This window comes from Harpia harpyja, chromosome 2, assembly GCF_026419915.1.
Source record: "Harpia harpyja isolate bHarHar1 chromosome 2, bHarHar1 primary haplotype, whole genome shotgun sequence".
Classification (NCBI taxonomy): domain Eukaryota; kingdom Metazoa; phylum Chordata; class Aves; order Accipitriformes; family Accipitridae; genus Harpia; species Harpia harpyja.
This window is the reverse complement of record NC_068941.1, coordinates 15,839,349-15,866,607: the sequence shown is the minus strand read 5'-3', so window position 1 is coordinate 15,866,607 and position 27,259 is coordinate 15,839,349. Positions and strand designations below refer to the sequence as shown.

The following is a 27,259-nucleotide window of genomic DNA, read 5'->3' as shown; positions in this document are numbered from 1 at the left end:
GCCACTTAGTTGAAGTAGGATCCTGGTCCCAGTGACACCGATATAACCTGGAGTGTTGCCATTGCCTTGTGAAGGATTACTCTTTCAGTGCTTTACACAAGTTGGTTAAACAGAACTGTAACAACTTATAGGGCATCATTAGTCACTTGATAATCCATTAGCTGTGACAAAAAGTCATGTAAGTTTGGATATTTAGACCCCTACTGTTCTCCCCACCATGTAGGGAAGACTTCAACAGTAAAAAGTGCATAGCCGGTGGGAAGGGAATGTGATTGTCTTCAAACTCTTACCTGCCATGGCGGGGGAAAAATGCCAAAACTAGCAAATAACTGATCATTAGAACTGCTGATTGGAGGGGTGGGAGGAAGGTGGGGAGAAAAATTTGTGTTGGGGTACTACTTTAGGCAAAGCAAAATTTTCTTTGAAAAAAGCTTGAAATATTTAATTAACATAAAATGAGACATTCAGTTTGACTTTCAATTGTGATACCCTTTTTCTTAAAACAAAACAATACTTCAAAATTTGAAATTTTTCAAGAAGAAAGCTAACATCTTCAATCCCCTGCAGTCCTGATGAATAGAACCGTCCCTCAAAAAAACATGTTTTCAAAGAGCTTTGTGTTTTGTTAAACTATCTAACCCATCATCAAGTGTCTAGTTGCATTCTCTAACCTTTCTCTTGAGTTTTGCATGCAAAAGCTTTGCTTTGACAGACATCCTGCTGGGCTGTCTAAGGAAGATATTGTTTTAGCCGGTTTAAAGGTAATTTATCAAAAGGTTGAAAATAAATATTAATGCAGTCCTGCTTGGAACACTTGTACCTTAATACTGTGTGCTGAAGACCTCATCTGCTTCTGCAGCAAGTCTCTGTGATTATCAGGGTGTGCTCTGATGGTAAAGTAATGTGAAGGTTCACAGTTCAGTGGCTCAAGAAAATTACAGTAAGTATCCAAAGGTGCTGCAAGCTGGAGTGGCAAGGTTCATATAGGTTTAGGGCCAGATGGTGTTCTGATGTTTTTATATATACATGGAGGAAGCAGATAGTGCCTCTAGGCAAATATAATATTCTTAATTAGCTGAGCAGTGCTGTCTGTCCCTGTTGACAAAAGAACTCAGCTAGATATTCTCCCCCGTTTGCAAAAGAACATTTATTTAGGTTTGGGAAGGTGAGATCCAGATTGTAAAAAATTATTACTAGGAAGAGGCACTTTTATTAATTGAGTTGCCTCACATTATATAGAAAAGCCTGTGTATTTTTCTGTGCTCTACTTGGCACATTGAGTCATTGGAAACTGTCTGTCCCTTCTTTAAAAATGGCTTTAAGTTCAGTAATAAACTGAGCTCTGGAAAACAACAGATAGCCAAAAATAAAAAACTCTTTATGGACCATGGTGTAAGCTCCCATTTCCCCAGCTGTAGGAGACAACAATCACGACTTCTAAAGCTTTTCAGAGTTCTTTGAATTTCCCCAAGAGGTACAATAGAAGTGCAGCGTATTAGATGAGTGCCAGGCTTTTGTGCAACTGCAGCGGTTCTACTAAAGAAGATATTGGCCATTGTGCTAAAATAATGTTGCTGTGGTATTGGAGAGATTCTCTGCATTGTGTTAATATAGATTAGTAATAATATGCAACACAGACAAAATGTGTCAGGCTTTATTAATACTGATAGCAAGATAAAGCCTACTATTGTTTAGGTGACAAAAGTAAAGGAGGCCATGTATTGAATTTAGCAGACTCTATCCATTACTTAGTAAAAGCAGCAGGTATAACGTGTCTCCAGTGTGTGCTGCTTCATTCTTCTTGATGGGTATTCAGACAGGCGGCTAAATTGGCGCTAGTTTGAGACAGTCTTGTGATGTTTGATCTCTTACACTAAACAACAGAGTCTGCTTAAACCCAATTTAATATTGACCTTTTCCATGACCTGGATTGTGCAACTTTTTGTATCCCTATGAATAACTAAAGTCAGTTTACCACACTAAAGAAAAAAAACCAGCTTGTAACCCTTTAGTCTGCCACATCCATGTCAAATGTATGCTTTGAAAACAATTTAAAAAAAAAAAAAAGTCTAAACTCTTGAAATACTGCAAGCTGCCTTTATCTTTTAGGGGAAGGTAATTTAGGTATATATGTCCTTTAACAGTAGATTTCAAAAAGATTTTCTGCCTTGTTTTACTTAAAAATGTAATGGAAGAACTATCCCATGTCTTATGTCTGTGTTATGCTGTGTAGTCACAATTTTTCAAATGGCTGTTTTACTTCAGATGGTAAGGTAAACAGCTGGCTGTGGAAGATCTCTGTCAGTTGCAGATAAGATCAAAAATATATAGATATAACACTTTATTTACTTAATTCAAGGAGTGTTTCATTTGTTTTTTTAAAGGATGGAAAAAACCCTTACATTAAGTGGTGGGCAGGTGGGTAATAATATTTTTGTAAGTGGACAGTAGATATTATGGGGATTTGCAGGGGAAATTGTTAACATATTAAAACTGTTAACATATTAAAAGTCAAACTGCAGAGTTTGAGCACTAAAAGTCAGACTGGAGAGTTTAAGCAGTAAATATACATGTGAACAAGAGCAGGTCAAAAGAGGCTTTTTCAAAAATAGATGCTTTTCTCTCTGTATTTAGAACCTGCTGTGTACTTTGGTAACACTCAATATCGAGTGGATGAAAGCGCTGGTTACGTAGAGATTCATGTCTGGAGAACTGGAACAGACCTGTCCAAAGCAGCTTCTGTCATGGTGCGTTCCAGAAAAACAGAACCAGTGTCAGCAGAGGGTGAGTTACTCTTAAAAATATAGCTCGGGTTGCTTTAGAGTATGTGAGCATGAAAATGGGACATCTGGCATTCACTCTTATTTATCTTCAGTGTATATATGGGGTGAAAAAATTAAGTAAAAGACATCAGACATGGATATATCAGGTAGAAAACATAATATTTGCGTCCCAGTTGTGTGTGGCAAGGACAGCTTGGCTAAGCTCACTGGCTTTCTGTTGGAGACTGCAGAATGGATGTGAATAAAATGATCGTTAATTTAGTCGCACCTTAACTGATGGCAGACAGTGGGAGAAACAGTTGGAGTGAAAGAGAGAGTATTGTCTTTATAGCACTGTGTTTCCCTGTGTTTCCCTGGAATAAAAGTGAATTTACAGCATACATCTGCGGTTGCCCTGAAGTGATGCTATCAGTACATTAGCCAAGGAAGCTTTGTTTATCTATGAGAGCTGGTGTGTCTGAGGTTTTAGGGTCTCTCAGTTACTCTGGAGAGAAATTCTGGAAGGCACCACCAGTGTGATTTCCAAGGATTTTCTCTGACCAACACTGACCCAAAATACCCCAAATCTGGGGACTGTCTCTGTAAAACCCTTTTTTTGTTTCTTAGTCCCAATGAAAACTCATTTTCCCTATCAGACTTTAGGAATATTTAGGCTGGCCAAAATTTTGCAGTGCTGTTTAAATATGCTGCTTGACTTGCTAGCTACTATATTAATTTTAAGGAGCAGTTATAGCTCCTTAAGGTGTCAAGGAATCAGTTGCATTAATGAGAATTTCTCTGTTCAGCCCAACAAATTGACGACACACTGGCAAGAGATAGATAAGGCTTCAGAAATTTTCATATTAATCAAGCTAAAAGCAAAATTGTCTTTTTTAATATGTATGTGATAGATTATCAGATTTGCTACCAAAATAACAAAGAATTACAGCAACTAGTAATGCAGCATGTATGATTGAAGGGACGGTTAATTAACTTATAATGTACATATATGAAAATAGAATTTGACTACAGTTACTGAAGAACAGAGAATTAGTTAGCAAAATAGACAATGTATGTGATTAATATGTGAAGACTCACTTTTTAGGTGAAGAAATACGATTGGGTCCTACAGGATTTTTGTGTTGTGTATAAAGTAGCAAACTAATCTTGCATTTCTAATCTTGTATTCTGTTAAAGTCTAATTACAAGATTTGGAAAAAATATCCTTTTCACTCAATCTTTTCCTAATTTCAAGTATTTATAGAGTTTTGCACACAAAAAAAATACTAATATGGTTGTATATCAAATGCCTATGCACGCAATGTTTGATTAAGGAAAGAACAAAACCTGCGCAAGAATTGTGGTTCTTCATAATGTACAGAGCCGACCAGGGAGGTCAGCTTTTATGCAGATAAGTATTTCTTGCCTCTAATCCAGAGGCTGCAAAATGACATGTAAAAGAAAAAGGCACGGTTGCTGTTAAGTATGTAAATTGCAACATACTGTGACAAAGAAGGGAAAGAATTGCTGTCATTACAAACAACAAGTAGAACGTTTAAAAGGGGAAAGGGAGGAACACTCTGGTTAAAAAGAATGTAAAATTACGGAAAGAGTCAGAATCTCAGTGAAACAATGGGACACAAACGAAAGGAAGACGTGAAGTCATTATACAACTTTCAGTCTAGATTTAATATTCTCATACACACCAAAAAAAAAGTCATTCTAGGTGTTTTCACCTGCACTCAAGCCGCCTGCTTCTTTTAGTGATGAGGCAGTGGTAACAGCATGATTTTCAAGCTCAGTCATCTAGCCTAGTGCAAGACACTTTTTCTTAGGGTATCAGCTGGAATTATTCTGGGACAGACTACTGCTCCTTTAAAGGTAGGTAGCTAAGTAAAACCTCATGTATGTAGTCCAGAGTTGAGCAAAAGGGCTAAATTGCTGTGGTCATCAGATCTGTTGTGTGTTGTTGAGGCTGTAGCCTGTTACTTTGCAGTTTAAGGGATCTTAAACAAGTTTTAATTGTGCTGATGGCATAAAGAGTAAATGATGATCCAGATATGTATCTGTGTGTGTGTGTTGCAGTGTATGTTCATTGTTCCCAAATTTATTTGCATGTGACAAAAATCTAAATTAAATTTTCTCCAGGGCAGCAATAGAAACAGCCGCAAACATGTTTCACAAATGTACAAGTGAATGTTAACATATAGTAGTAACTGACTGTACAAGTCTTGTTGCTTCCCAAACAGCTGGAGTTGATTATGTGGGCATCAGCCGTAACCTGGATTTTACACCAGGAGTCAACATGCAAGTGTTTCGAGCAATCATCCTTGATGATTTGGGCCAGCCTATTCTGGAAGGTCCAGAGAAGTTTGAACTAGTTCTTTGCATGCCGGTAAATGCAGCTCTTGGAGAGCCTAACAAAACTACTGTCTTTATCAATGACACCATCACTGACTGTAAGTATAAAGGGGGTGGGGGAGAGTTTTATCAAGGTTTTTTTCTTCTAGTGTTGTAAGTGCACTTAGAAGGTGGAAGAGCTCTTTTGGCAGTAGCATAAATTACTATGGGTGTAAGTGCTGTGATATATCATTTACCCCAACTACGTTATAAAGATTAACAGCTGTGTGCTACACCTGAAGTTGGAACATAGGGCTATAGTGCAGGTTCTTTACTCTGGCTTGTCTTCCTTCTCATTGTGTACTTGAAGATCCTGTTTTGGACAAATTAATATAATAGTGGAACTGTGCCATGAGCTAAAAGTACGTTTATTTATGCCTGGTGTATTAAGGTGATTTGTTTGAATGAATATTCATCTTTAAGGTAGAGAACCCACAGGGATTAAACTTTTTTTTCCCTAGTAGTTATTTGAACACCAAAAATTGTGGAGAGCTAAGTTTTTCAAGTAATTATGCAGATATTAATGCTTAAGCTATTGCATGAAGCTGTAAGTGTATTGTCTCTTCTAGGGGGGCATTATGGGGAAAAAAAGGTAGGTGTAAAATTTTAAAGCAAACAACACTCAACACAGCACCATTTAGAGGTTCTCCAGCACTTGGTAAATAAACCAAGCTGACTCTCAGCAGTTGCAGGTTTCTGCAAATTCAATGCACTTCAAAGACTTAAAGAAGCTATATTGTTTTAGAAAGCTCGTTCTCAAACAGAACTCAGAAGAGCAGTTACAGTTTCACTGTGAAATACTTGTTGAAGTCAGTGCAAAGTATGATACTGACTTCAGTGGAGATAGAATTGTGGTCACCACCCCTTTTTGGCCTTGTGGTATGTGCACCTATTTCCTCTCTGCATCAAAGGTAAAAGAGACTGCTTTATAGAAAATAATCTCACAGCTCAGAAATGGCTCAAATGCTGTTTTTAAGAGTCCTAGCTACTGTGAGAAGACTTGTGACAGAATTAGTACTAAATTGGAAATTAGTTGCTGTAGACCAGGAAAGTATTTGAATTCTTCTAGATTCAAAATCTGTGTTTAAAAAGCATGTGTAAATCTGAACCTTCTTCAGATTGTTAGCGAATAAAATGCTAAGTTAAAGAAAACTACTACTTTTTTTTTTTTTAATCGAGGAACGTGGTTAATATTTGCTGCCCGTGTGTGAGGGTCCTTTTCAACTTGTGTAACATGTTCTGTTGTCAGTACCCAAAGTCCAGTTCAAAGAACCAATGTATATGGCAAATGAAAAAGATGAACAGCTGTTGGCCCTCATTTATCGAAGCGGTGACATTAACCATAAATCCACAGTGCGTTGCTATACTCGCCAGGGTTCTGCCCAAGTTATGATGGACTACAAGGAGAGGCCAAATACAGATGATTCTATAGTGGTGTTTCTCCCAGGTAAGCTTTTCCTGTTGGAATTTGAAAATAATGTGTTACTTTTGTCTGACAAGTAATCTGATGGTAAATAAGAGCTAGACCTCCAGGACATTCTGGGAGTTGTTATGCCAGTTGAGCTTCTGTGGATGAAGAAGGCGGCACAGGACTATTTAACAAATAGTTTTGTGACTATGACAGCAGCACTTTCAAAGGTTTTTATGGCCAAAGTTGGCCAATAAAGAATTCAGTAATATTGAACATCCTCTGCTACGCTTTTGAACATAGCACTTGTTCATGAGAATAAACAGGAATAATACTGATACAGTGCCTTCAGCAGAGGAGAATCAGAGCAGCAGATTCTTTGCCATACAACACCCTGCTGAATGGTGCACGGGTTGCTGCTTAGTTCCTATTGTGGGAGAGTCGTGGGATTTTTCCTTAGCAGAGATTGACTCACAACAAAAAAATTAAGTGTGCCAGTCAGCGCTCGTCTCTGCTTCCGTGTTCTTGAGACTGTCTGTTCTATGGCAAGCCTGAAAAAGTATGGGAGTTTGGTTTTGGTTTTATCCTGGTCTTTTGTGCTCCTCTGAAGATAATGTCTTGTTCATACCTTCCTTCAGGAGAAACTGAGAAGCCCTGTGTGGTAACTCTGGAGAATGATGTAATTTATGAAGAGGAGGAGGAATTCAGATTGGTGCTTGGAACACCAAAAAGTAATTCTACTTTTGGTGCTTCCCTTGGAGATCAGAAAGAGACTGTGATCAAGATTAAGGATGAAGAAGACAGTGAGTTTTGTGTTAATTGTTGATTATATATGTAGCTGCAAATGACAAAATGGGACTAATTCCATTCAGTGTTTGGTTCAATGGTGTTCAAAGTACCCAGTACCAAGTTTTTAAAAAAATCTGTCAAGTCTTTTATTTTTATGTTTTGAATTTGCACCTTTTTAATCTATTCTGAATGCATCACTGGCTCTGCCTTTTGTGGGATAATGGGAAGATAAATTCTCGTGTTTATTTCCATTCCACTTATTGCTCTGTATGTGTTGCTTTGATAAGAGTGTCATAAAATTGACTAAGTTGAAAGAATCATGGATACCTTGGGTCAAATTCACAAAACTTTCAGGAATATAATAGGGACTTTTATGTACAGATTGTACAGATTATGCATCTGAAAATGTCAAATCATGTGTAAAAAACCAAAACAAACCCCCAACCAAACAAAACCATAGTATAATTGATAATGCTGTAAAATGGACTCCTTACAAGTCATAGAGAGTCATTTAAGAAAATCAGATTTATCCCATACCTTTGACAAGGCATTAGAATAAATAAATTATAAAAGTAACTGCTTTCTTGAAAAGCTAAACATACTTTATCTCTAAATATTCCACTCTAGACTCCACTAAAGCAAACACTAGGGGACCAGTTGTTCTCCTTTTAATCATAGCTACAAATCTGAATTCCAGTTTCCAAAATATTTCACTTTGATCATTTCACACAGCAATCAATAAACCAAATAAATTAATCGCCAGACAATGACTTTGAATTTTCAGGTTTGTTATGACCTTCTCATTTCCTTTGGACTATTCACTCTCAGATAAGGTATTTGCACTTGGTCTAGTTGACATGAGTAAATTTTTTTTTTTTATGTTCAGGTTTTTGTTGTGGGTTTTTTTTTTTTTCTCGTCTAGAACCAGTGATTAAATTCTCTGAAATAAAACACAGCGTTCAGGAGCCTCAGGAACCTGGAGAAACTGCACTAGTAAGAATCCATGTTCTACGCCTTGGCGACAGCTCCAACATATCTGTTGTCAGAGTGCACACAAAGGATGGCTCAGCCACCTCAGGGGAAGACTACAATCCAATGTCAGAAGGTAAGGGTGCTTCGTTGGGTGTGGGGGTGGGAAACATTAGTTTGGAAAGTGCCTTCCTGCAAATGAATGCTGGACAGGGAGCTGAATTCTTGTTTTGATAACCAAATGGCAAGTTCTGTACTTTAGACTAAGAGTTCCTACTTCACTTTGTGTGTTTGGAATAGGAGATTTGAGTGTTGTCTATTTTTGTTTTAATCTGAGTTAATTGTGGGACCTGTAAGGGACTGTATTACCATTGGATTGGATGTGAGATCCTGTTTGCTCTGGGCTACTTTGAATTTCCTAACCTGAAATGCAAACTCAGGACTTCTTCATAAGAATGAAAGTTCAGCCTAGCTCAGGCTGTCATGTATCCGACACATGTTTGAGGAGTATTTCGTTCTTGAGTTTTGCCTTCAGGTCAGACAGTTGGGATATTGTTATGATAGACAGTTTAAGATGATACAGGAATACGTTCAAATTCCTGATTCTGCTATTTTAAGGAAATTGTCTAGATTTATTCTGCTTTCATCATCCTGCTGTATGGAAGAGAGATCTGCCCTAAGCACTTGGAGTAAGGGGTTGCCAGTGGTGGGATGCTTTTCATAGAAAAGCCCACTCCTGGGAGCCAGCACCCAATTCCCCTGTCTCCCAGGAAAGAGTCCAAACCTCAAGGTTACAGACCCATGTTCTCTTTCTGTGACCTACTGCATTTCTATTTGCTTTCCTTGTAGTGACATGGTTTTGATGGAGTGTCACCCTCACAGGAACAGTTTTATAGCCTGGTGGTTATGCAGACTCCCTAGGGGAGTAACTTTACTATCGTGTCTCCTGGGGAGGTATGACCTTGAATACAATTAAAGTAAAATGAATGAACAAGGTCTCTCTTGAGTATTCGTGCTACTGACTGGGCTGGTGACAGAAAAATGTGTACCACTTCCTCCTGACTTTTAGCAAGAAATAACAATCCCCACTTGGTTTCTGGAGGAAGGACCACAGATGCCTGTTTCTAATAGACTGTTCTTGTCCTGGGATTTCATGTAGATGAACTTGTCTCCTAAAGAGCTAATGCCAAGTATGTTGATTTTTCAGCTCAAAGTGCAAGTGTTTTGGATCCTGCATAAATATGCACTGCAAATGGAGCCTGAGGCAGTGTCCATACTGGTATAATAATGTACCTGGGACCATTCCTTGGCATGCAGGCCCATTTTGTTGAACATTCTTTGCCACTGAAGCATGCAGACCCACTCTGTTGAACTTTGATGCTGAAGCAGGATGTCTGCATGCAAACTGCCTCCCTGGCCCACACTAATTCTGAACTGTGTCCAGGAATTGTTTGGAAGAAAGCTAGTTGGCTTGGGACAAAATCATGTCAGGATATTATGTTTTGATGTTATTTTAAGTCTCCCAACAAGTTAGCAATATCAACTTGTATTTATTTTTTTTGTCCAGCAAAAGTGGGTTAGTTTTACTTGGTCATTGTGCTGAAGAACAGATACTAACAGCTCATTCTACTACTACATTTTACTTAGAGCAAAACCATGTTATTGCAACAGAATACATTACTTGAATGCAATTGACAAAGAAAACAATTGTTTGGCTCTTGATTTTACATTAATTTGTTGGGTTTTTTAAAATCAGATATTGAATTCAAAGAAGGAGAAACTGAGCATTTTGTTGAAGTAGAGATTCTGTATGATGGCATAAGGGAAATGAGAGAAGCGTTTACTGTCCACCTGAAAGCTGATGAGAACATGGTAGCAGAGACACAGGTAACCACTGTTGACAACAAAAGTTGCCATTTGTAATGATATTTTTTTTTTATTCGTATAGAAACATCTAAAAAACCATGTACTCACAGCATGCATGAGAGCCTGGTATTCATATGCTCCTGTGGTTAGTTTGGTGCATAGCTGTCTAAATACTGGTATAAATTAGCTGTAAATCCACACACTTTGAACAAAGTCTAGAAGCGTTGAATTACAAATTTTATGTGTGACCCACTATATGCTTCACAGAGAGTTTGGCATCTTAGGAAAGTATAGTGCACTAACTGCCTTGTAGAAGCCTGTTCTGACTTTTCCCATTACAGATGGTGAAAAGTATCAAGATATTAAAAATATAAAAAAGAAAGCAAGAAGCTGTGATTGGCACGGTTTTTTTGTATTAATAGTGTCTCTGGCTGCTACCAGACCCAGTACAATGGAGAGACTGTGTTGGTCCCTCTCGAAACATGTGTGGAGAGATGTGGCAGCAGCAGCTGCAGCCATGCCATGGTGCTCTGATCAGTGCTCTGCATCGCTTCATGGGCTCAAGTATGGCTCCGTGAGGCCTTCTCACCCATTCCCACGGTAGGAGGTCTATGGGCAGGGAGGAAGGCACCAATGGGGACAGATGGGCATAGATTCGTCTTCCATTTCTTTATTTTGGTGAAGCAGAGGAGAGCACAGCAAGTGTTAGAGCTACTACAGTTCTGAAGAGCACTGTCTACCATTTTGGGCTATATTTAAGATCTAATTTGACTCAAACACTAGCAACTTCTTACTTCAATACTATATACAGTAAATTACTACATGCAGAGAAACTATGGCCCTGGGATCCATTACGTCATGTATACCATACCTTGATAAATTTGTAGGCCACTATTTTAAAAACAGAGGCTCTAAAGTTAACATGCAGTCTTTATACTTAAGTTGGTAAAAACCTAAACTGGCTGTCAAGTGAGATCAAATTGATGTGTAGGCTGAAGCTACTACATGGTCTCTGGAATTAGTTCAGGAGAGTTTGGGGGTTTGTTTTTGTATTTTACGTTTGTGGCAAGGTTTTGGGGGGGTAGATGACTCAGGAGTGAAGTTGAGCATGGGAAAATGAGGAGGAAAGGTGGTGGTTTAATATTTGCCTTTGTTTCTTACTACCCAAATCTACTCTAATTGGCAATAAATTAAATGAATTTTCCCCAAGTTGAGTGTGTTTTGCCCATTAGAGTAACTGGTAAGTAATCTCCCTGTCTTTAGCTGGACCCATGAGCTTTCTCATCCTATTTCCTCCTCCTGCCATGCTGGAGATGGGGAGTTAGTGAGCAACTGGGTGTGTGTGTGACTGTTTGCCAAGGCTAACTTTTTTTAAGAAAAGTTGGAGTATTTTTATTTCCCTTTTCCTAATGTTTGGGGAATTAATTCTTCCTTAATTTTTAGCTAGTTGCTGGTGAACAGGGTTTAAGTGGAAAACCCGTAAAAACCACTGAGAAGTCAATCTTCCTTAATACAAGTCACCATTTTATCAAAGAATCCTGGGTAAAACCATAGTGAGGTTGGTGGCAGAAATTAAGTCACAAGCACTACTTCTCCCTCCGTTCCTTATTTTCAGCAGTATACATAATCATTTCTCTCTCTCAACTCAGATGAGTAAAGCCATTGTGTACATTGAAGAAATGGACAGCATTGCAGATGTGACGTTTCCAGCTGTGCCCCAGGTTGTCTCACTTCTGATGTATGATGATACTGCTAAAAGCAAAGAGAATCCACACTCTCCAACCGGCTATCCTGTTGTCTGTGTAACGGTAAGGCTTGTTTCCGCATGCTTTTGTCCAACTTACTCATTCTGTGCTCTGGAGCGTGTAAGAAAATTGAAAAAGTATTCAATTCTGGAAAATGATAACTAAAAGCTGTTGGCAACACAGGCTGTTGCTGTGTTAGAGGCACTTGCATAAGTCTTTCTGCTGACATAACTCAGAAGGCAAGCTTCCAAGAGAGGGTCACTAATGCCCCTAACCTGTGACAGCTGTTTCTGCAGTGTTTCTTGCTGATCTTTGGTACTGGACTGTGCTGTCAAACTAATAACCAGTTCCAGGGGATGACTTGGACACGTTGAATTAGAGCCAGAAGAATAGAGATTTCTAAACCCAAAGCTGAGCATGCAGGAAGGTGAGGAGGAACTAAGTGCTGCCCAAACAAGGGCCATGCCTGGGCCATACAGAGCTTTCCAGAAACAGTTTGTATCTTGCGCTTTGTGAGCAGAGCTGTGCCGTGAGCAGCTGAGCAGCAGATTTTACCAAAGTTGACTGAACAGCCTCTGGTATCAGCCATCTGTCCCATCTGCAGGAGGCTGCTCTCCCAGACAGAGTTGGCAGAGGGACACGTACTTGTGTGCCTGCTGCTTCTGTGTGAAGTCAGGTGTTTTAAGCTGTTGATCAAGGATGATTTTGAGGGGGGTGGGAAAGCAGCTGAATTTTGCACTAGCAAAAGGCACACATGCATCTTCATTCCTGCTTGGTTCTGTTGTAGGGGAGCAGCAACAGACTGCTGGGAAAGGTGCACTTGTAACTTTGCAGCTCTTTGCCAGGGATGTATGAATTCAGGCCATTCATTTTATGTTTCTAACAGTTTCTCATTTATTAGAGTGGTTTCATACTGGGATTTTTCAAGCTAGCGTGTCTGAATTTGGGTGAACTGACTTTGCAGTTGTCAGATAAGAGTTCACTTTTTGGAGTTAGCCCTAGCATTTTCCAGGTCTGCATGGTCAGAGGTGACACATGAATCATAACAGCAACTCACTACTATCTGGGGTTTAGTTTTTTGATTGTTTGTTGTTGTTTTCAATTAAAAAAGCCCCATGGCATTTGTTCATATCCCCTCAATTAAGGGGAAAATAGTGTGCCTACATGAAGGTCTTATTTTGCTGATACAGTAATAAGCACGGTACTGTTAGAATAATGCTTAACAATTTGCTTGCCCGGTGCGGGTGTAGGTAAGAATAGATAACCCCCTTTATTTTGTGTAAATGCCAACCCATAGGCATGCAATCCCAAGTATTCTGACTACGACAAAACCGGATCCATCTGCACCACAGAAAACATCAATGATACTCTGACCCTGTACCGCTGGCTTGTCAGTGCTCCGAGTGAGAGTGATGGTGTCACCAGCCCAATGAGGGAAGTGGACTCCAACACTTTTTTTACCAGCACCAAATCCATCTCCCTGGACTCTATATACTTCCAGGCAGGCTCCAGGCTTCAGTGTGCAGCTCGAGCTGTGAATGCCAATGGTGATGCGGGTCTGGAGCTGCTAAGTCCAATTTATACAGTAAACAGAGAGGAAGGTAAGTTTTTAATGATGGGAATTAGGTAGCCTTTCTTGGGAAAAGATGAGGTAGTTTTAGCAGCTGAAGGAGGTCTGCTATGGAGTGTTTTGTTTTAGGGCATTAGTGCTCATACGTTAGTTAATTTTTTTTCATACGCATACGGGACTGTTGCTAGTGAAAGGCAAAAGCACCTTGTAATCGTCTCATCATCTCTGGTATTTCATGAGTTTGCTCCCATCGTATGTCATATGTAAGTGATTGGTGGGTTTATGGTGATGATTATTTTTTACACCTAATTTGACTAGTGACTAGAGCAGAATTTGACTTCCCCAGTCTTGGGTCCTTTGCTTTTCTCAATATACATATTTCAAATACACCTCTATTTCCATGTGTTTTTAGTTTAAACAACACAGCTACTGACACTGAGAGCAGTTTGTAGTTGTATTGAATTTGATATTGTCTAAAGGCCTGCAGACTAAAGACAGTTAAAATACAGGTGCTGGAAAAGGGTGGGGGCATGAAATCCATGTGGAAATTCAGATATTGCAGCACTGCATGCATAACTTTGCTGAGAACTTACGCTATGCCTGAGAAGGCAAGCGGACGTCCTAATTCTGGGTTTAGCCCACATCCCTCAGGTTTCTTAACTGTGATCTGTATCTAGATGTGTACGCCTAATCTATTGCTTTTTTCCAGAAATTCAGATGAGGAAAATGCATCTTTTTGCTCAATCAGTTAGTGACTAGAACAGTTACTTGGGAGTTACTTCAGAGTCCTATTCTGCCCAAATTAAAGCAGAAGCCTGACTTTACTGCATCTCGGGATTCACAGGGCCATAATGTTGGGTGCTAGGGGGTGACTTTTCTCTGCCTCTTTAGACTAAAATGTTCTCATTTTAGTCAGCTCACTGACTATGCAAGTGGATCATGCTGTGCTTCCTCAGCTGTTTTGTGCAGTTCAGTCCTTCTGCTACATCTCTGCTACACAGAGTCCTTCACCTCCATCTCCTCTAGCTGCAGTGCTAGGAGGGTAGGATTGACCCCCTGGGTAGGATTGACCTACGTGGGAAGAACTGAAAAAGTTTTGTGTTACCATGATTATTAGTGATGGTCCTGTTGTAGTGGCAGTGGCTTGTCATCAAGACAAGACAAGGCTTGTGGATAGAAGCAGTATTCTTTTGTTAAGGTCACAAGTTGGGGGAAGGAAGGGAATCTTTGGGGCATGTAATGCGGACTGAAATTCATCAAGGTTTTAGGCAGTTGTGTTCATGCCCAGTGGCTGAAAAGTAGCTCCCTTGAGACTTTCCATTGTTAGCAAGTTAGGCAGTAGCCTGTGAAGTTTCCAAGGTTCCCTGGGGCTCCTAAGTGTTAGATTTATAGGTCTAAAGTGGCCATTATGCACCATAGGTCCTCTGTGGATTTACCGCTATGCTCCTAAAGTGCCAGTTCTTTGTGTAATTTAATCAGAAATGATCTTTGCCTCAGTCAGACACAGAAAAAGAAAGAACCTGAAATCTCTCTCCAGTGTAAGTGGTGGACCCCGCAGAACGACACAGACTGCCCCTATGTATTTTATTTAGCTGTTGTCTGCAAGATGTTGGCTCCCCTCAGGCAGCCTGGTTTTTTGTGGCAAGAGCTCAGGTGTTATTGTGAACCACCCTGCCCTTCACCTCAGTAAGTGATGGCTGCCAAGGTAAATGCTGATGTAAAGTCTCCATCTCCCCATTTCTAGGGAGGAAGAACAAATCCGTGGAAGGAAGAGGTCAGGTTCTTCAGCTGCTGCTGGGCATAGAAGGGTTTCCATACTTCTGCCCTTGCCTCTCTGGAAAAGGACCTCTTGGCCCTAGGAGTTAGACCAGGCAGCATGGGCAGAGCTGTCAGGAACTCCCTAATCAGCTTGTCGACGTTACTGTATTTTTCTGACCTAGCTCTATGGACAGACATCTCCAAGCTGCTTAACACAGATATGACACAGTTTAGCAGGCATTTCACAACCTGTCCTTCCCGTTTGCTCAGGTCTTTGCCAACCTCGCATCCCAGGAACAGTAGGAGCAGAACCTTTCTCAGCTAAAATTCGCTACACGGGTCCAGATGATCCTGACCATCCCAATCTGATCCGACTAACAGTCACAATGCCCCATATGGATGGTAAGCATCAAGTGGTGAGAGTAACCACTTAATTAACACATGCTGCCTTGGACATTTCCACTTCCAGAGGTTGGTCTCCACAGTTGTTTGCTGTGTTGTGGCAGAACCATGAATAATCCATGTTTAATGAACAACTTGCCAATTGCAAGGTTAATGTATGGATGAAACATTGGGCATCCTTGGCTCCTATGTTTCTGACTCCAGCTCTAAAAATATGTTCACAAACAGCTAATGAATACTTCATTTGCTCTTTTCCATTCAGGCTGTTAGAGTCGTGTGACATTTCTGTTTTAGGAATGCTGCCGGTTATCTCCACGCGCCCCTTATCCAACTTTGAGCTAACGCTTAGTCCAGATGGCACTCGTGTGGGACACCACAAGTGCTCCAACCTACTGGACTATAATGAGATCCAGACCAAACATGGCTTTATTACAGAGGAAACTAAGAACGCCAGAGCGATTGGAGAAACATCACCTTACCAGTACAGCAGTGCTCTGCGGTCTGCCAAAACCTTGCGTTTCTACCGGAACCTCAACCTTGAGGCTTGCCTTTGGGAGTTCAGCAGTTACTACGATATGTCTGAGCTGCTGACGGACTGCAGTGGCTCCATTGGCACAGATGGGCAGGTATGTGGCACTGAAGCACCTTCCTCTCTCAACAGGAGGAGGCTTTGGAAGCACAAGTCCAACAGAAAGTGTTACTAAGGATTGCATGAGAAAGGATTTAGTTGCTATGCAGGTAGTTTGATATGTGTTCCCTTAGCACAGGTGGTTTTATAAGTACAGATTTGTTCCTTTGCACTGTATTTCTGTGTACAGCCGCGATTCATCTTCCTGGTAACTGAGCACAGCTTACTGCATTGCTGTTGCCCCTAGTCTGCATTTTAGAAACTGCTTTTTTGACTCAAAGAGCTTTTCCAAACTGTGTACATCCTTGTGCTATTGCCCAAAGCCCGTGTAGCAGCATGTTCAAAGGAGAGGCTACAATTTTATTGCCTTACAGAAGTAAGCTGTATGTGTAAAGTATGTTACTGACCCTGGAAGTGTGTTCTAAGGTTATAGAAAAAATTTGCTTTTTTATAAAAAAAAAACCAACCCAAAACATGTTTAATTAGAAACTCTAATTTAGGCTTAGATCATTCAGGCTTTAGGCAGAGCTGTTAGGCAGGTGAGATTTTATAAATAGAAGCTTGGTTGATAAGGAACAAACAAAAAAAGTTTACCCAAAAAGCGATTTTGCATTTACTTGGAAAATAACCCAATGCACAAGCGCCCTACAGCAATTGCACTAAAATTAGAGGAGATTCCAGGGGGCTGTAGAGCCTCTGTGCTGACTCCACCTTGAATCAGCCTTGGCTCAGCAGCTTGATGCTTTCCCATTCCATAGGTGCTCAACTGATGCTCAGTGGCCAAAGAAGATTTATGTACTATTATCCGCTTGGCTGCCCATTCTGGTTGCTTGTTGGTTGCTTGGTAGAGAGACCTCCATAACTCAGGCCATAGTTTTAAATTGCAGTGTTTCAGGGTGCTATAATCTATAGAGTTCAATCCATTGTAAAGGTGGGTGTTACTTATAGGGCTCATTTCTAAATTTGTGTTTGATTTCTGAACGCCTAAGGAATCTGGTTGTTCTGATCTGGAATTTTAATTTAGGCCACCTTCAATTTCTATGGAGTTTGTTTTGAAGGCTTTTTTTTTTTTGCCCTTTTTTTCTTTTTTTTAAATTCCAAAGTAAAACAAAATCTTAGATGGTCCTTATTTTGGAGAGGTACGAACCCCATTACATTAAATTGGCAAAGATGCAGGGACACTATCAAGTGAGGTGGTTTGCAGCACCTGAAATAATAGTGATGTCAGTAACAGATGAAAAATTTTTCTGTGCAGGTTTTTTTTGCTTAGGTTTAAAAAGTGCAGTTCATGAGAATGCTAGGTTGGCAGTGAAAGTCATTTTTTTCAGGTTGCATGCAGTAACCTGGTACCTCAATGTTTTTCAGGTCTTAAATCTGGTGCAGTCGTACGTAACTCTGCGGGTGCCTCTCTACGTCTCCTATGTCTTCCACTCCCCTGCTGCCATTGGTGGCTGGCAACATTTTGATTTGCAGTCTGAACTGAGGCTTACCTTTGTGTATGACACGGCTATCCTGTGGAAAGATGGGATAGGCAGCCCTCCTGAATCAGAGCTCCAAGGTGAGCTGTTTCAGACGCCACCACTTCTAAACTCCATCCTATTCAACGTTCTTATGATGGGAGATGTGTGGTCAATAACTTGATGCTTTTTAGCCTTCAGAATCTCAAAAGCAGTAACAGCATGCTGATTCCCTCAGTTAAAACACACACCCAAAGGACAGTTGTTTGGTTTTTAATGCCGTATGTTACTAAACTAGACGTTTTGAATCTTCCCTCAATTGCACGATGCTTTTAATCTGTAAAAAATGACACAAACTAATGCACAGACCAACTGTAAAGCAGACATTCTTATGGAGAGAAAGACTCCAGTGCTGAATTGGTAAACAGTTACACAGCAATGGAGGCACTTACCTGGCCCTGTGCAGGGGAAGTGCCGGCAAAAGGGACATTACCGGATTGAGCAGCCTTGGTGTCTGTGTGACAAAAAGTCCCAGACCCCTTCTTTCTCCTGCCTGCACTCTGTTATGTCAGCATATGTGGATATACTTCAGGTGAGTCTGGTCTTATGTCAGCAAAAGGCCAAAAACCTGCCTTAATGAATTGAACCATCAGCAGGTGTAAATGAGTGCATTTCTTCTGAAGTTGGTGGGTTTGGAGATCTGTCTCAAAACAATCAATGTGACAGGGTTTAATATCTGTGAAGAGCACCAGGGTTTAGGTAAAGTGTTTCAGATCTCCAGACGCCGAAAAAATATGAAGAGCCTTCCTTCAAAAATGCGCTCAGGAAATGCTGGTGGTAAAATCATTGGCTTTTTCCTCCCTAGGCTCCCTCTATCCCACGAGTATGCGGATCAATGACGAAGGGCGACTAGTGGTGAACTTCCGAACAGAGATTCGTTTCTGGGGCCAGCTGGTGGTGTCCCACCCAGGTGTGTACCCAGCCTGTCCACCTCTGCTAGCCAGAGTGTCTGTAGTGCTGTCTGCCTGGCAGAGGAGAAAGGTATCACAGTAAAGGTTCTGTCTCAGCGTAGGAGGGGAATAAGTAACCAAGGCACTTCCTTTTCTGGGGTGTCAGTTGATTTCTTTCCGTTCCCTTGCTGCTTTGCTTTTGTGTGCTGATTTTATACCATTCCAGGCATCAGTATTAATTATGGCAAATTATAATTTGCCTTTTATTCTTTCAGGAACATCTCTGGCATCAATGGTGATGTCTGCCGACCACCCTGGCCTCACGTTTACACTCAGTCTGTTACGAAGTGAGCCAACCTTCCACCAGCCTGTGCAGCAGTGGAGTTTTATCTCTGACTTTGCTGTGAGTTTGCATTCAGACTTGAATTTAGGGCAGCAAAGGGAATGTCAGTTTTTAACATACTTCCCATGCAGTTGTCAGCACTATAAGATCAGTAAGCATCAACTCATTTGGATGCAGTCACGTATTTTCATTACATTATGAGCAGTCAGAAGTCCCTGGTGTCCCCGGAGTTTGAGTCCAGAGGCCTGAATCTGTGCTCCTGCTAGCACTAGCTGGCACCATTCATTGAGCAGGCCAGTGCTGGAGCTGTGGCCTCTCTTGAAGAATTTGCCTTAATGGTATTTCCCTTGGCATTGCCAGGAAACGGTGATCCAGGAGTTGCTGCAGCTGTTAAGAGAATCTGGATTTTTCCCCACATGTGGCAAAGCTGCTTAGCTCCTGCTAAGCTCAGGAGTCAGTGGGAGCTACTGTGGCCCCAAAGCCTGTGCCTCTAATAGGGCAGAAAAGGCTTGCTTAAAAGTGTCTTGCTTCTGTGAGAGGGACACAGCCCAGTTACTCAGCTCTTGCTGAGCTGGCAGGAAAGGAGCCATTTGCATTCACTAAAAATCCAGCCAAAATCATATTTTCAGAGAGACTTAGTATGTTAGATTTGGACACTGACATGTTTGATTCCCACCACCACCGCTGCAAGGCCAGTCCCTCAAAGGCCTCATAGTAGGTATTCTGTATTAGTCCTCACTTTACAGACAAGTACAGGACAGACAACATGTGTCAGTGCTTTGCCTGTGCCACTGAAGCGTGCTGATGGTGTTAGTGCGTGAGGTAAAAAGCACCCTGATTGTAAATGGCAATGTCCAAGTTTGTGAAAGTGTTTAGGATGCTGCTGGGAATTCAGCTTCACCTCAGGGGCAATGTGAGCTGAAAAAGTGATTGTTCAGAGGCTGGAAAAACGCCCATTTCTCTAATCTTTTTGCAGGTGCGAGATTACTCAGGTACTTACACTGTGAAATTCATCCCTTGCACTGCTGCGCCTGGTCAGCAATATGCCCTTCCTGTCATCTGCAACCCACGGGACCCAATTGCGTTTGACATGGACATCAGGTTCCAACAGGTACACCATTTTACTTAGGACTTACACATTTTTCTGTGAAGCCTCATGGGCAAAACCAGCCAAAAGCAAATTTAGGCTCAAAGGCAGCTGTTCTTTAACCACTGAAAGAGATGTTCTGGTATAGCCCATCCAGTACCAGTTGTCAAGAGAAAATCATGGAGTATTTCAGATAGCTTCAGGAGGAGTTTTACAGTGCTTGTAGATTGCTCTAGGACTCATCTTCCCAGGTGAGATAAAATCAGACTAAATTAATTTTTTTCCAGTAATTAAAATCTTATTTTTCCATTTATTTACCTCATAGTCCAGCCTATTCCCAAGTACTTTGCTGTTTTTTTTAGGAGGCGGGGGCTGAAGGGGAAAAGCATTTTAGTTCTAAGCAGGATTGTTTTCAAGAATAACTTGTGGTCCTGAGGTTGATTTTTAAAACTGAGATTCAATGTAATAGATTTGTATCAAGAGGGTCTTTTTCTCAAGCAGTGGGAAACACTTCATTCAGAGTTAGTATGGCTTTCTGACAATTTTCCAGTATATATTAAAGAAAAAAAAAAAAAAAAGCAGTGCCCCGAGTAGCAGTAACTTACTATTGTAGACTGTTAGAAAGACCAGGTTTTCTGTTGCAGTTAGCTTGAGGAATGACTTGAATAGCATTTGGAGAGCAAGGGCTCTGAATCTGAGACTAAACTTCCAGTGAACATACCAAACTTTTTAAAACCTCTTAGTATAACATTACATCCTTCAATCAATACCTAAAAGTTGACCTGATTTCCTGCCCACCTCTGGCAAAAGTACTGGCTACCTCAGAGGCCCTGTCAGTGTCAGTCAGAGCCATTCAGCCCTTTTGACCATTAGAACTGCTCTTTAGCCTTCTGCTTCGTTATCCAGTTGTGTGGCACGCGTGGTAAGTCTGGAGAGAGCTGTATTACATGCAAATTAACTGAATGTCTCCGTCTTGTTTGCTCAAACAATTGGTGTTGAATTTAATAGAAGGATACTACTTCAGCAATAGTCTTCCTGCTGCCACCTTGTAAGGCAGGACATGAATGCTACACAGGAAAATGGTTTGATGAGGAAGGAAATAACCAGAGTTGCGGTGGCATTTGCATATTAAGTTAATTTTGCACTTTTGTGTATATAATCACAACCTTATGACTGTTACCCCTAGATGCTGGGTTTATTGTGGTCAACAAGATCAAATAGTGCCATGAGACAGTTTGGTTCTTTACCTTGTTTCTGTGTGGGAGGGCCGTTTGCCTTCCGTTCCCCTCTGCACCTCCCTGCCGTGACGCATGCGGTGGGTCTCGCAGCACTCCGGAGTGCCGGAGTCACAGGGCAGGCACAGACCCGTGGCCCAGTGCCGGCTTCCTCCGCCCAAATGTGCCGGGCTCACTTGGGCTCCTGCAGCCGCGAGGTGTTTGTGGTGGGGAAGGCAGAAATGTGGTGGCTGGGAGCAGCCTACCCTTGCACCAGAGGAATTAACCTACTTGCAGGGCAACTCCTGCGTTGTCTCCAGGTGGGGGCTATCGGGCCAGGTTACTTTTCTGGGCAAATTGCAGGCAGCTTCTAGGTCACAAGTGGAACATGCCCAGTGCAGCCGGGGGTGAGTAGGGGCAGACGAGGTTTCCCATCCTGTGCTCCTTGGTTTGAGTAAGCGGATTGTTGTTTAGAGTAGGGGAAATGAGTTGGTGTTGAGCTAGGTTCTGGTCCTGATCTAGTTTTATTGGCCTCTTACCCACAGCCCTGTTCTCCCAGTAACTTTTGCGAGTGTCACTGAAAAGATACGTTGCTGTCCTGTATCTGAGGCAACAGATATCTTTTGCTGTTTTACTTGGCAACGTTGAAATAAAGCACTACAATTGTGTATTTTGATGGGCTGTGATGAGAAGCACAACAGGAGGTTTATGTATGTATGTAGGAGGAATTCTTATAAATGCTGTGTACCGCTGAAGGGTTTTATCAGCACATCACTACTATGGCAATGGTGTACAATGACCATTGTAAAGCTACAACCAAGGTGTTTTTTTGATCATTTAATTTCACTTTTCCCCCACAGGTCAGTGACCCAGTGGCAGCAGAGTTCAGTCTAAATACCCAAATGTTTCTGCTGTCCAAAAAGGAGCTTTGGATATCTGATGGATCAATGGGATTTGGAGAAGGAGCTGATGTAGCCTTTACCAAAGGTAGAAAAAGTCAATTGTACATTCAGCATATTATGAAAGATAAAACAGAACCGCTTTTAACAAGAGCTGAATATGTATTTTACTAGTTTTACAACCCATACTTGGTCTATGTATTTCCACTGCAGAAAAGTAAAATACAGAAGCACTAAAATATGATGTAATTTAGTGTTGTAACGGGCTTTAGTTCTGTTTATGAGAGGAAAAGCATTCCAAAGGTAGGCGCAGAATTTAGGTGCATGTATCTGAAACTGCAGTTCTGAAAACTCTGCCTCAGTTACTGCATAATCACATATTCCCCTCACTCTGGTGGTTTTGCTTTGAAGCTGCCCACACTAGAACTTTTTGCCCCATTTTGAGGGGGCTAAGTAATTGCAGTAATTAGGTTATTCTAGTCAGAAATGCAGGAATTGAATACTTACATACCTGAGACTCCTTGACTTGGTTGTGCAGCTGTTTTCAACTGCAGACTGGATGCATAATAACTGCAGCTGCTCAGACTTGTTCTTGATTTTTTTTTCACTTCTGGCCCAGGGCGGGTGCTCTCACACACTGTACTCACTCACTGACTGGAGCTGTTATCAGGTTCCAGGGAAGCTCCTGGTAATGGCAGTATTGGACCAAAAATAATTTTGGTTTTAATTGGCCCGTTATTTGAGTTATCAGTCTGAAACCCAAATGTCCTGCTAAGAACTTTATTTTGCTTGATATAATGCTATCAGGTTGGATAGTTTCTTATACGCAAATATGCGTTGCCCTCTAGTGAAGAGAAGGGAAAAGCTTGCTTAAAAAAGAGCTGCACTGCAAGAACCACACGGCAGTACGAATTGTAACAGAAAATAAGACTAAAGCCCATGATAAATTAGTAGTAACAGCTGTGGAACATCCTGTCTTCATGTGCAAAGCGAAATACACTTAATGCTAGATAATTCCTGTCCTGAGAATTTTTAACAACAATGGTTTGGTAGTAACTTGATTTAGTAATTTTAAATTGACTGGTATAATGTAAAATGTATTAATCTGCTTTACTAGGATCTGAAATCTATGGCCGGGTGATGGTGGATCCAGTTCAGAATCTTGGCGACTCCTTCAGCTGCAACATCGAGAAGGTGTTCCTTTGCACTGGTGCCGATGGGTACGTGCCCAAGTACAACCCAGACAATCGGGAATACGGATGCCTGGCTGACTCACCCTCCCTCTTGTACAGATTCAAGATCCTGGTACGTTATGGTAGCATGCGTTTTTAGATCCCTGACTTCCATGTGAATCTGCAAGTACTAAACTTACTTCCTTTAGGATAAAGCTCAACCTGAGACGCAAGCAAGAGTCTTTGGAAACCTGGAGTTTCATGCTACATTGGCAGCTGATCATGCAGATGCTTTTCCTCTAGTAAAACAGCCTGGTTCTGATGGTTTCAGCCTGTCATCTGCTCCACTCTTCCAGGTAAGTTGTCCGATAAGTATATCCCAGAAATTCTTTCATGCGAAAAGACAACTGAGGTGGAGAACAGAGCATACAGGTAATCATGGGCACTATGTTAGTCAGCGACGGACTTCAGCAGCACATTTACTTTGTTCCCTTTCCCTAACAGTGTAGAAACAATGACAGCATTGCTTTGTAACACTGAGCTTGTAACCCTTCTGCAGCCTTGCTATTACTGCAGACATGTACACCTGTGACTGCGGGGAGAAGTCACTGGTTTAAGCTTACCATGGGCACCTTTTTACCTAAGAGAAACCTAAGAAATTAGACTTTATTTTCTTGCAGCTGGGGGAAAAAAAAAAGGTAATTGGTTTGTATATGGTATGAAATTAAAAAAGACAACTATGCATCCTGCTTTAAGTCAGACTAATTCAAATTCCTGAAGGCTTTTTTTGGTCTCCTGAAGTGGGGTTCTTCTTGCCTAAATTAAGACTAGTGTTTTGTTGGGTAAACGCAGTAGCCTTTTTGCATTAACACTAGAAAGAAATAGAACACAGTTTATCTGACCTACTTCAGCAGTCTGCATTAAGAAAAGATTAATCCTATCTCCAAGTGCCTTTTTCTGCCGTTGACTTTAGACATATTTGGCAGCAAACTCGGGACATTGGTCTGGATGAATCTGATGCTTGGTGTGTTCCAGTTTATAGTAAATGTGCATGGGGCGATGTTCTGGTTTGTTGGGAATTTATGTGCATGTTTGTTTTCTTTAAGGTGGCAGCTGGCCGAGAATGGTACATTCACACTATTTACATGGTCCGATCAAAGGAAAATGCACACAGGCACAATGGCAAAAGAAGTCTTGACTACCACCATGTGCTGTCCTCTGCTAAAGGAAGAGTTAGCACCACAGCCTTTAAACGCAGCAGAAGAGCCAACCCAGATGCCCTGGCCTTCATGCAAGACATTGGAGCAGATAAAAACAGGGGCACGAATATTCAGCATATTGCACTTGACCGTTCTGACAAAGCTGTCATCACCCAGAAAGACGTGGTCCCAGCTGGTGCGCCGCATCACAGGCCAGTTCCGGAAATCACAAGCAGGGACTCTGGAAACAGTATTGTACCCGTTACTGGAGGCTTGACAGGACTGCTGGTTTTGATCTGCACTGTGGTCGTAACTCTTCTTTTGTTGAAGCAGAGGAAACAGCCCTCTGCTGGGAAAAGCAAAGTGCCCATCAGCCACTCCAGCAGCAGTGACAGTTCAGAAGTCTAGCCAATTTCTTGGGTGCTTGTCTTCTAACATGTAACTTCACCAAAAAGCAGACTCTCAAATCTAGCTCTTGGCCCACTTCTTTGCACAGACAATTGGCTGCTCCGGTTCTAATGCTGGTTCAATTATTTGTGATGGGCAGCTATTTCTAGACAGGGTTGGTATACTAGGTTCATGTGTGAGTCACGTATTTATAGAATTCAAACTAGTGCTCCATGAATGGGAGTTGATGCTTTTTTCTTTTTTTTTAAACCTAGTTTTTCTTTAATGTCTTGAATATATGCAGCTGTAAATGTGCCTTATATCCACCATGAAAGGTTGGTGCTTAGAAGGATGCTGGTTTTGATTACATGTACAGTATCTAGCTTTCATGTAACGGTTTTAGTTTTTTAGGGTTTTGTGTTTTTTTAAATAATTATTGCTGGGGAAGGAAGAAGGTAGTAGTATTAGAATAGAAGCTAAGTATATATATATATATAAGATGATAGTATTCTTTTAAATGAGTGATACCAACGGTTTTGCCTCAAATTTTAATGAGGACCTCAGACATATGGACAGCGGTGGGAGACTCACACAGGTAAGGCTGTAATTGCAATTATCTGTAAGGAGAGCATTACACGTGATCAATGAGAACTGGAACTGTATTGTAAAGCCACACTAGAAAAATAGTATGTTAATGCTTAGGTGCTGGCATTAAGTGCTTTCAAACACGCCTGAACAGGTTCTAATACTTCAGACCAATACTAATGACTGCTTTCCCATATTGTACAATAATTGCCTATCTTCCTTTGCTTGATACGACATTACAGCATCAAAATACAGGCAAATACTTCTAAAAGGTAGCTTATTTTGCCAGATGGCAGTGGGGGAACACACTTGTATCATCTAAAGCAAATACTTTGCTTTGTTTTTCACTTCTACTTGAAAGAAAAAGGATTGTGACTAGTAGGATGCCATTTGGGAGATTAAGATTTAGTTCCTTTTGCTCTCTGTATACTGGCACTTGAGATTTGTTAGCACAAATGAAGTGCTGCTCAGCTGTTTAGTCTTTCTGTTCTGCTTCCTCTGAAGGTTTTTGATGGTGTTTGGCTTTTTTTGTGAAAAGGGATGCTTTGCAAAGGGATGCTTTTAAAGGAAGGCTTCAGTACTGCAGCATTTTTGCACTAAGTGTAAGCAGTTAGACTGATGTCTTCTAGGGCTGCTGTGACAATTCCACTTGTAAAGTGTTGTAGATTGGCTCTTTACTGTACATACCACATTCTTCTGACTTTTTGAAGAGCCAAGGGTGGTTACTCAACCTGTTTTCAACAGGTGTCTGCAAATCAGTCACCTGCAAATAGAACGTACTAGTAAGAACTGTACTGCTGTACGTGAAGTCTACATGTGTGAATTCTCAGCTTTTTCTTAAGCCTCGTTTTGCTTAAGCTCCAAAAAGCTGATTTTCTAGGGATGCATTTCTCCCTGCTTACACAACACTGATGGCTTTTGATATGCATTCTTAAAAGGGCCCAAACTGAGCAAAGATTACTCGATGAGTAAACTGAGCATTTGTTCTGTAGTAAATTCCAAAATTATGCTCCATTAGATGATGGCACCGGGAAACACACGAGTTCATCTCAGTCATTATATGCCAGATACATAAAAAAGAAAGGACAGCATAGGAAACGCTTGTGCATGGTACAGTTAGACTAGCTCAGTGAACAGTGTGGATTGCCAGACAACTACCAACTTGCACACCTGGAGTCAGCACCAGTTCTTTTCACAGCAGTCAAGGCTGTCTCTGCCTTTACCACAGCTGTTTGAGAGAAGGGGATGGTTCTACATACTGTTATGTTTTCTGTTCTGACTTCTTGTTGTTTGCCAATAAAAACAATTCTACCGTTCTTAGGCCATTCTAATTAAGTACAAACCTCAGCATGACTGACTTACCTTTCTTCTGGCACAGATTTTAAGCAGAAAAATGCTACTATTTTGTTCCAATCTGTATGTATGTTGATCATTAGTTCTTGAGGTAATACCTGGCCTTTCTATTAATGTCAGAGAACAGAGTATATTGGTGCAGTAAAATTAAGTTCAATAAAGGTAAGGTCAGAGCCACAGAATTTCCAGAAATGGGGTTTGACTGGTAGTGGCTTGTAACAAGAAAACACAACTAAATAGTTCTATTGATCATAATGGAAAAAGTGTTCGCAACACCCTAAGAGGAAAAAAAATTGGGGGATAACTACTAAATAAA

The 27,259-nt window shown here is 41.0% G+C and overlaps 1 protein-coding gene across 1 annotated transcript in view; it reads left to right on the top strand.

Moving 5' to 3' along the window:
- The window catches only part of FREM3 (FRAS1 related extracellular matrix 3), a 79,850-nt gene extending 54,375 nt beyond the window's left edge, over window positions 1–25,475 (top strand). The window contains exons 7-24 of the mRNA XM_052815341.1: window positions 2,635–2,784; window positions 5,012–5,221; window positions 6,412–6,609; window positions 7,209–7,373; window positions 8,282–8,464; window positions 10,085–10,215; window positions 11,844–12,002; window positions 13,237–13,540; window positions 15,538–15,669; window positions 15,964–16,295; window positions 17,663–17,855; window positions 18,620–18,724; window positions 18,980–19,107; window positions 20,024–20,158; window positions 22,209–22,335; window positions 23,365–23,552; window positions 23,629–23,775; window positions 24,526–25,475. Of these exons, the coding sequence (XP_052671301.1) occupies window positions 2,635–2,784; window positions 5,012–5,221; window positions 6,412–6,609; window positions 7,209–7,373; window positions 8,282–8,464; window positions 10,085–10,215; window positions 11,844–12,002; window positions 13,237–13,540; window positions 15,538–15,669; window positions 15,964–16,295; window positions 17,663–17,855; window positions 18,620–18,724; window positions 18,980–19,107; window positions 20,024–20,158; window positions 22,209–22,335; window positions 23,365–23,552; window positions 23,629–23,775; window positions 24,526–25,026 (3,488 nt within the window). The 3' untranslated portion in view covers window positions 25,027–25,475. The remainder of the gene's footprint in view (window positions 1–2,634; window positions 2,785–5,011; window positions 5,222–6,411; window positions 6,610–7,208; window positions 7,374–8,281; window positions 8,465–10,084; window positions 10,216–11,843; window positions 12,003–13,236; window positions 13,541–15,537; window positions 15,670–15,963; window positions 16,296–17,662; window positions 17,856–18,619; window positions 18,725–18,979; window positions 19,108–20,023; window positions 20,159–22,208; window positions 22,336–23,364; window positions 23,553–23,628; window positions 23,776–24,525) is intronic.
- The last annotated feature ends 1,784 nt before the right edge of the window (window positions 25,476–27,259 follow it).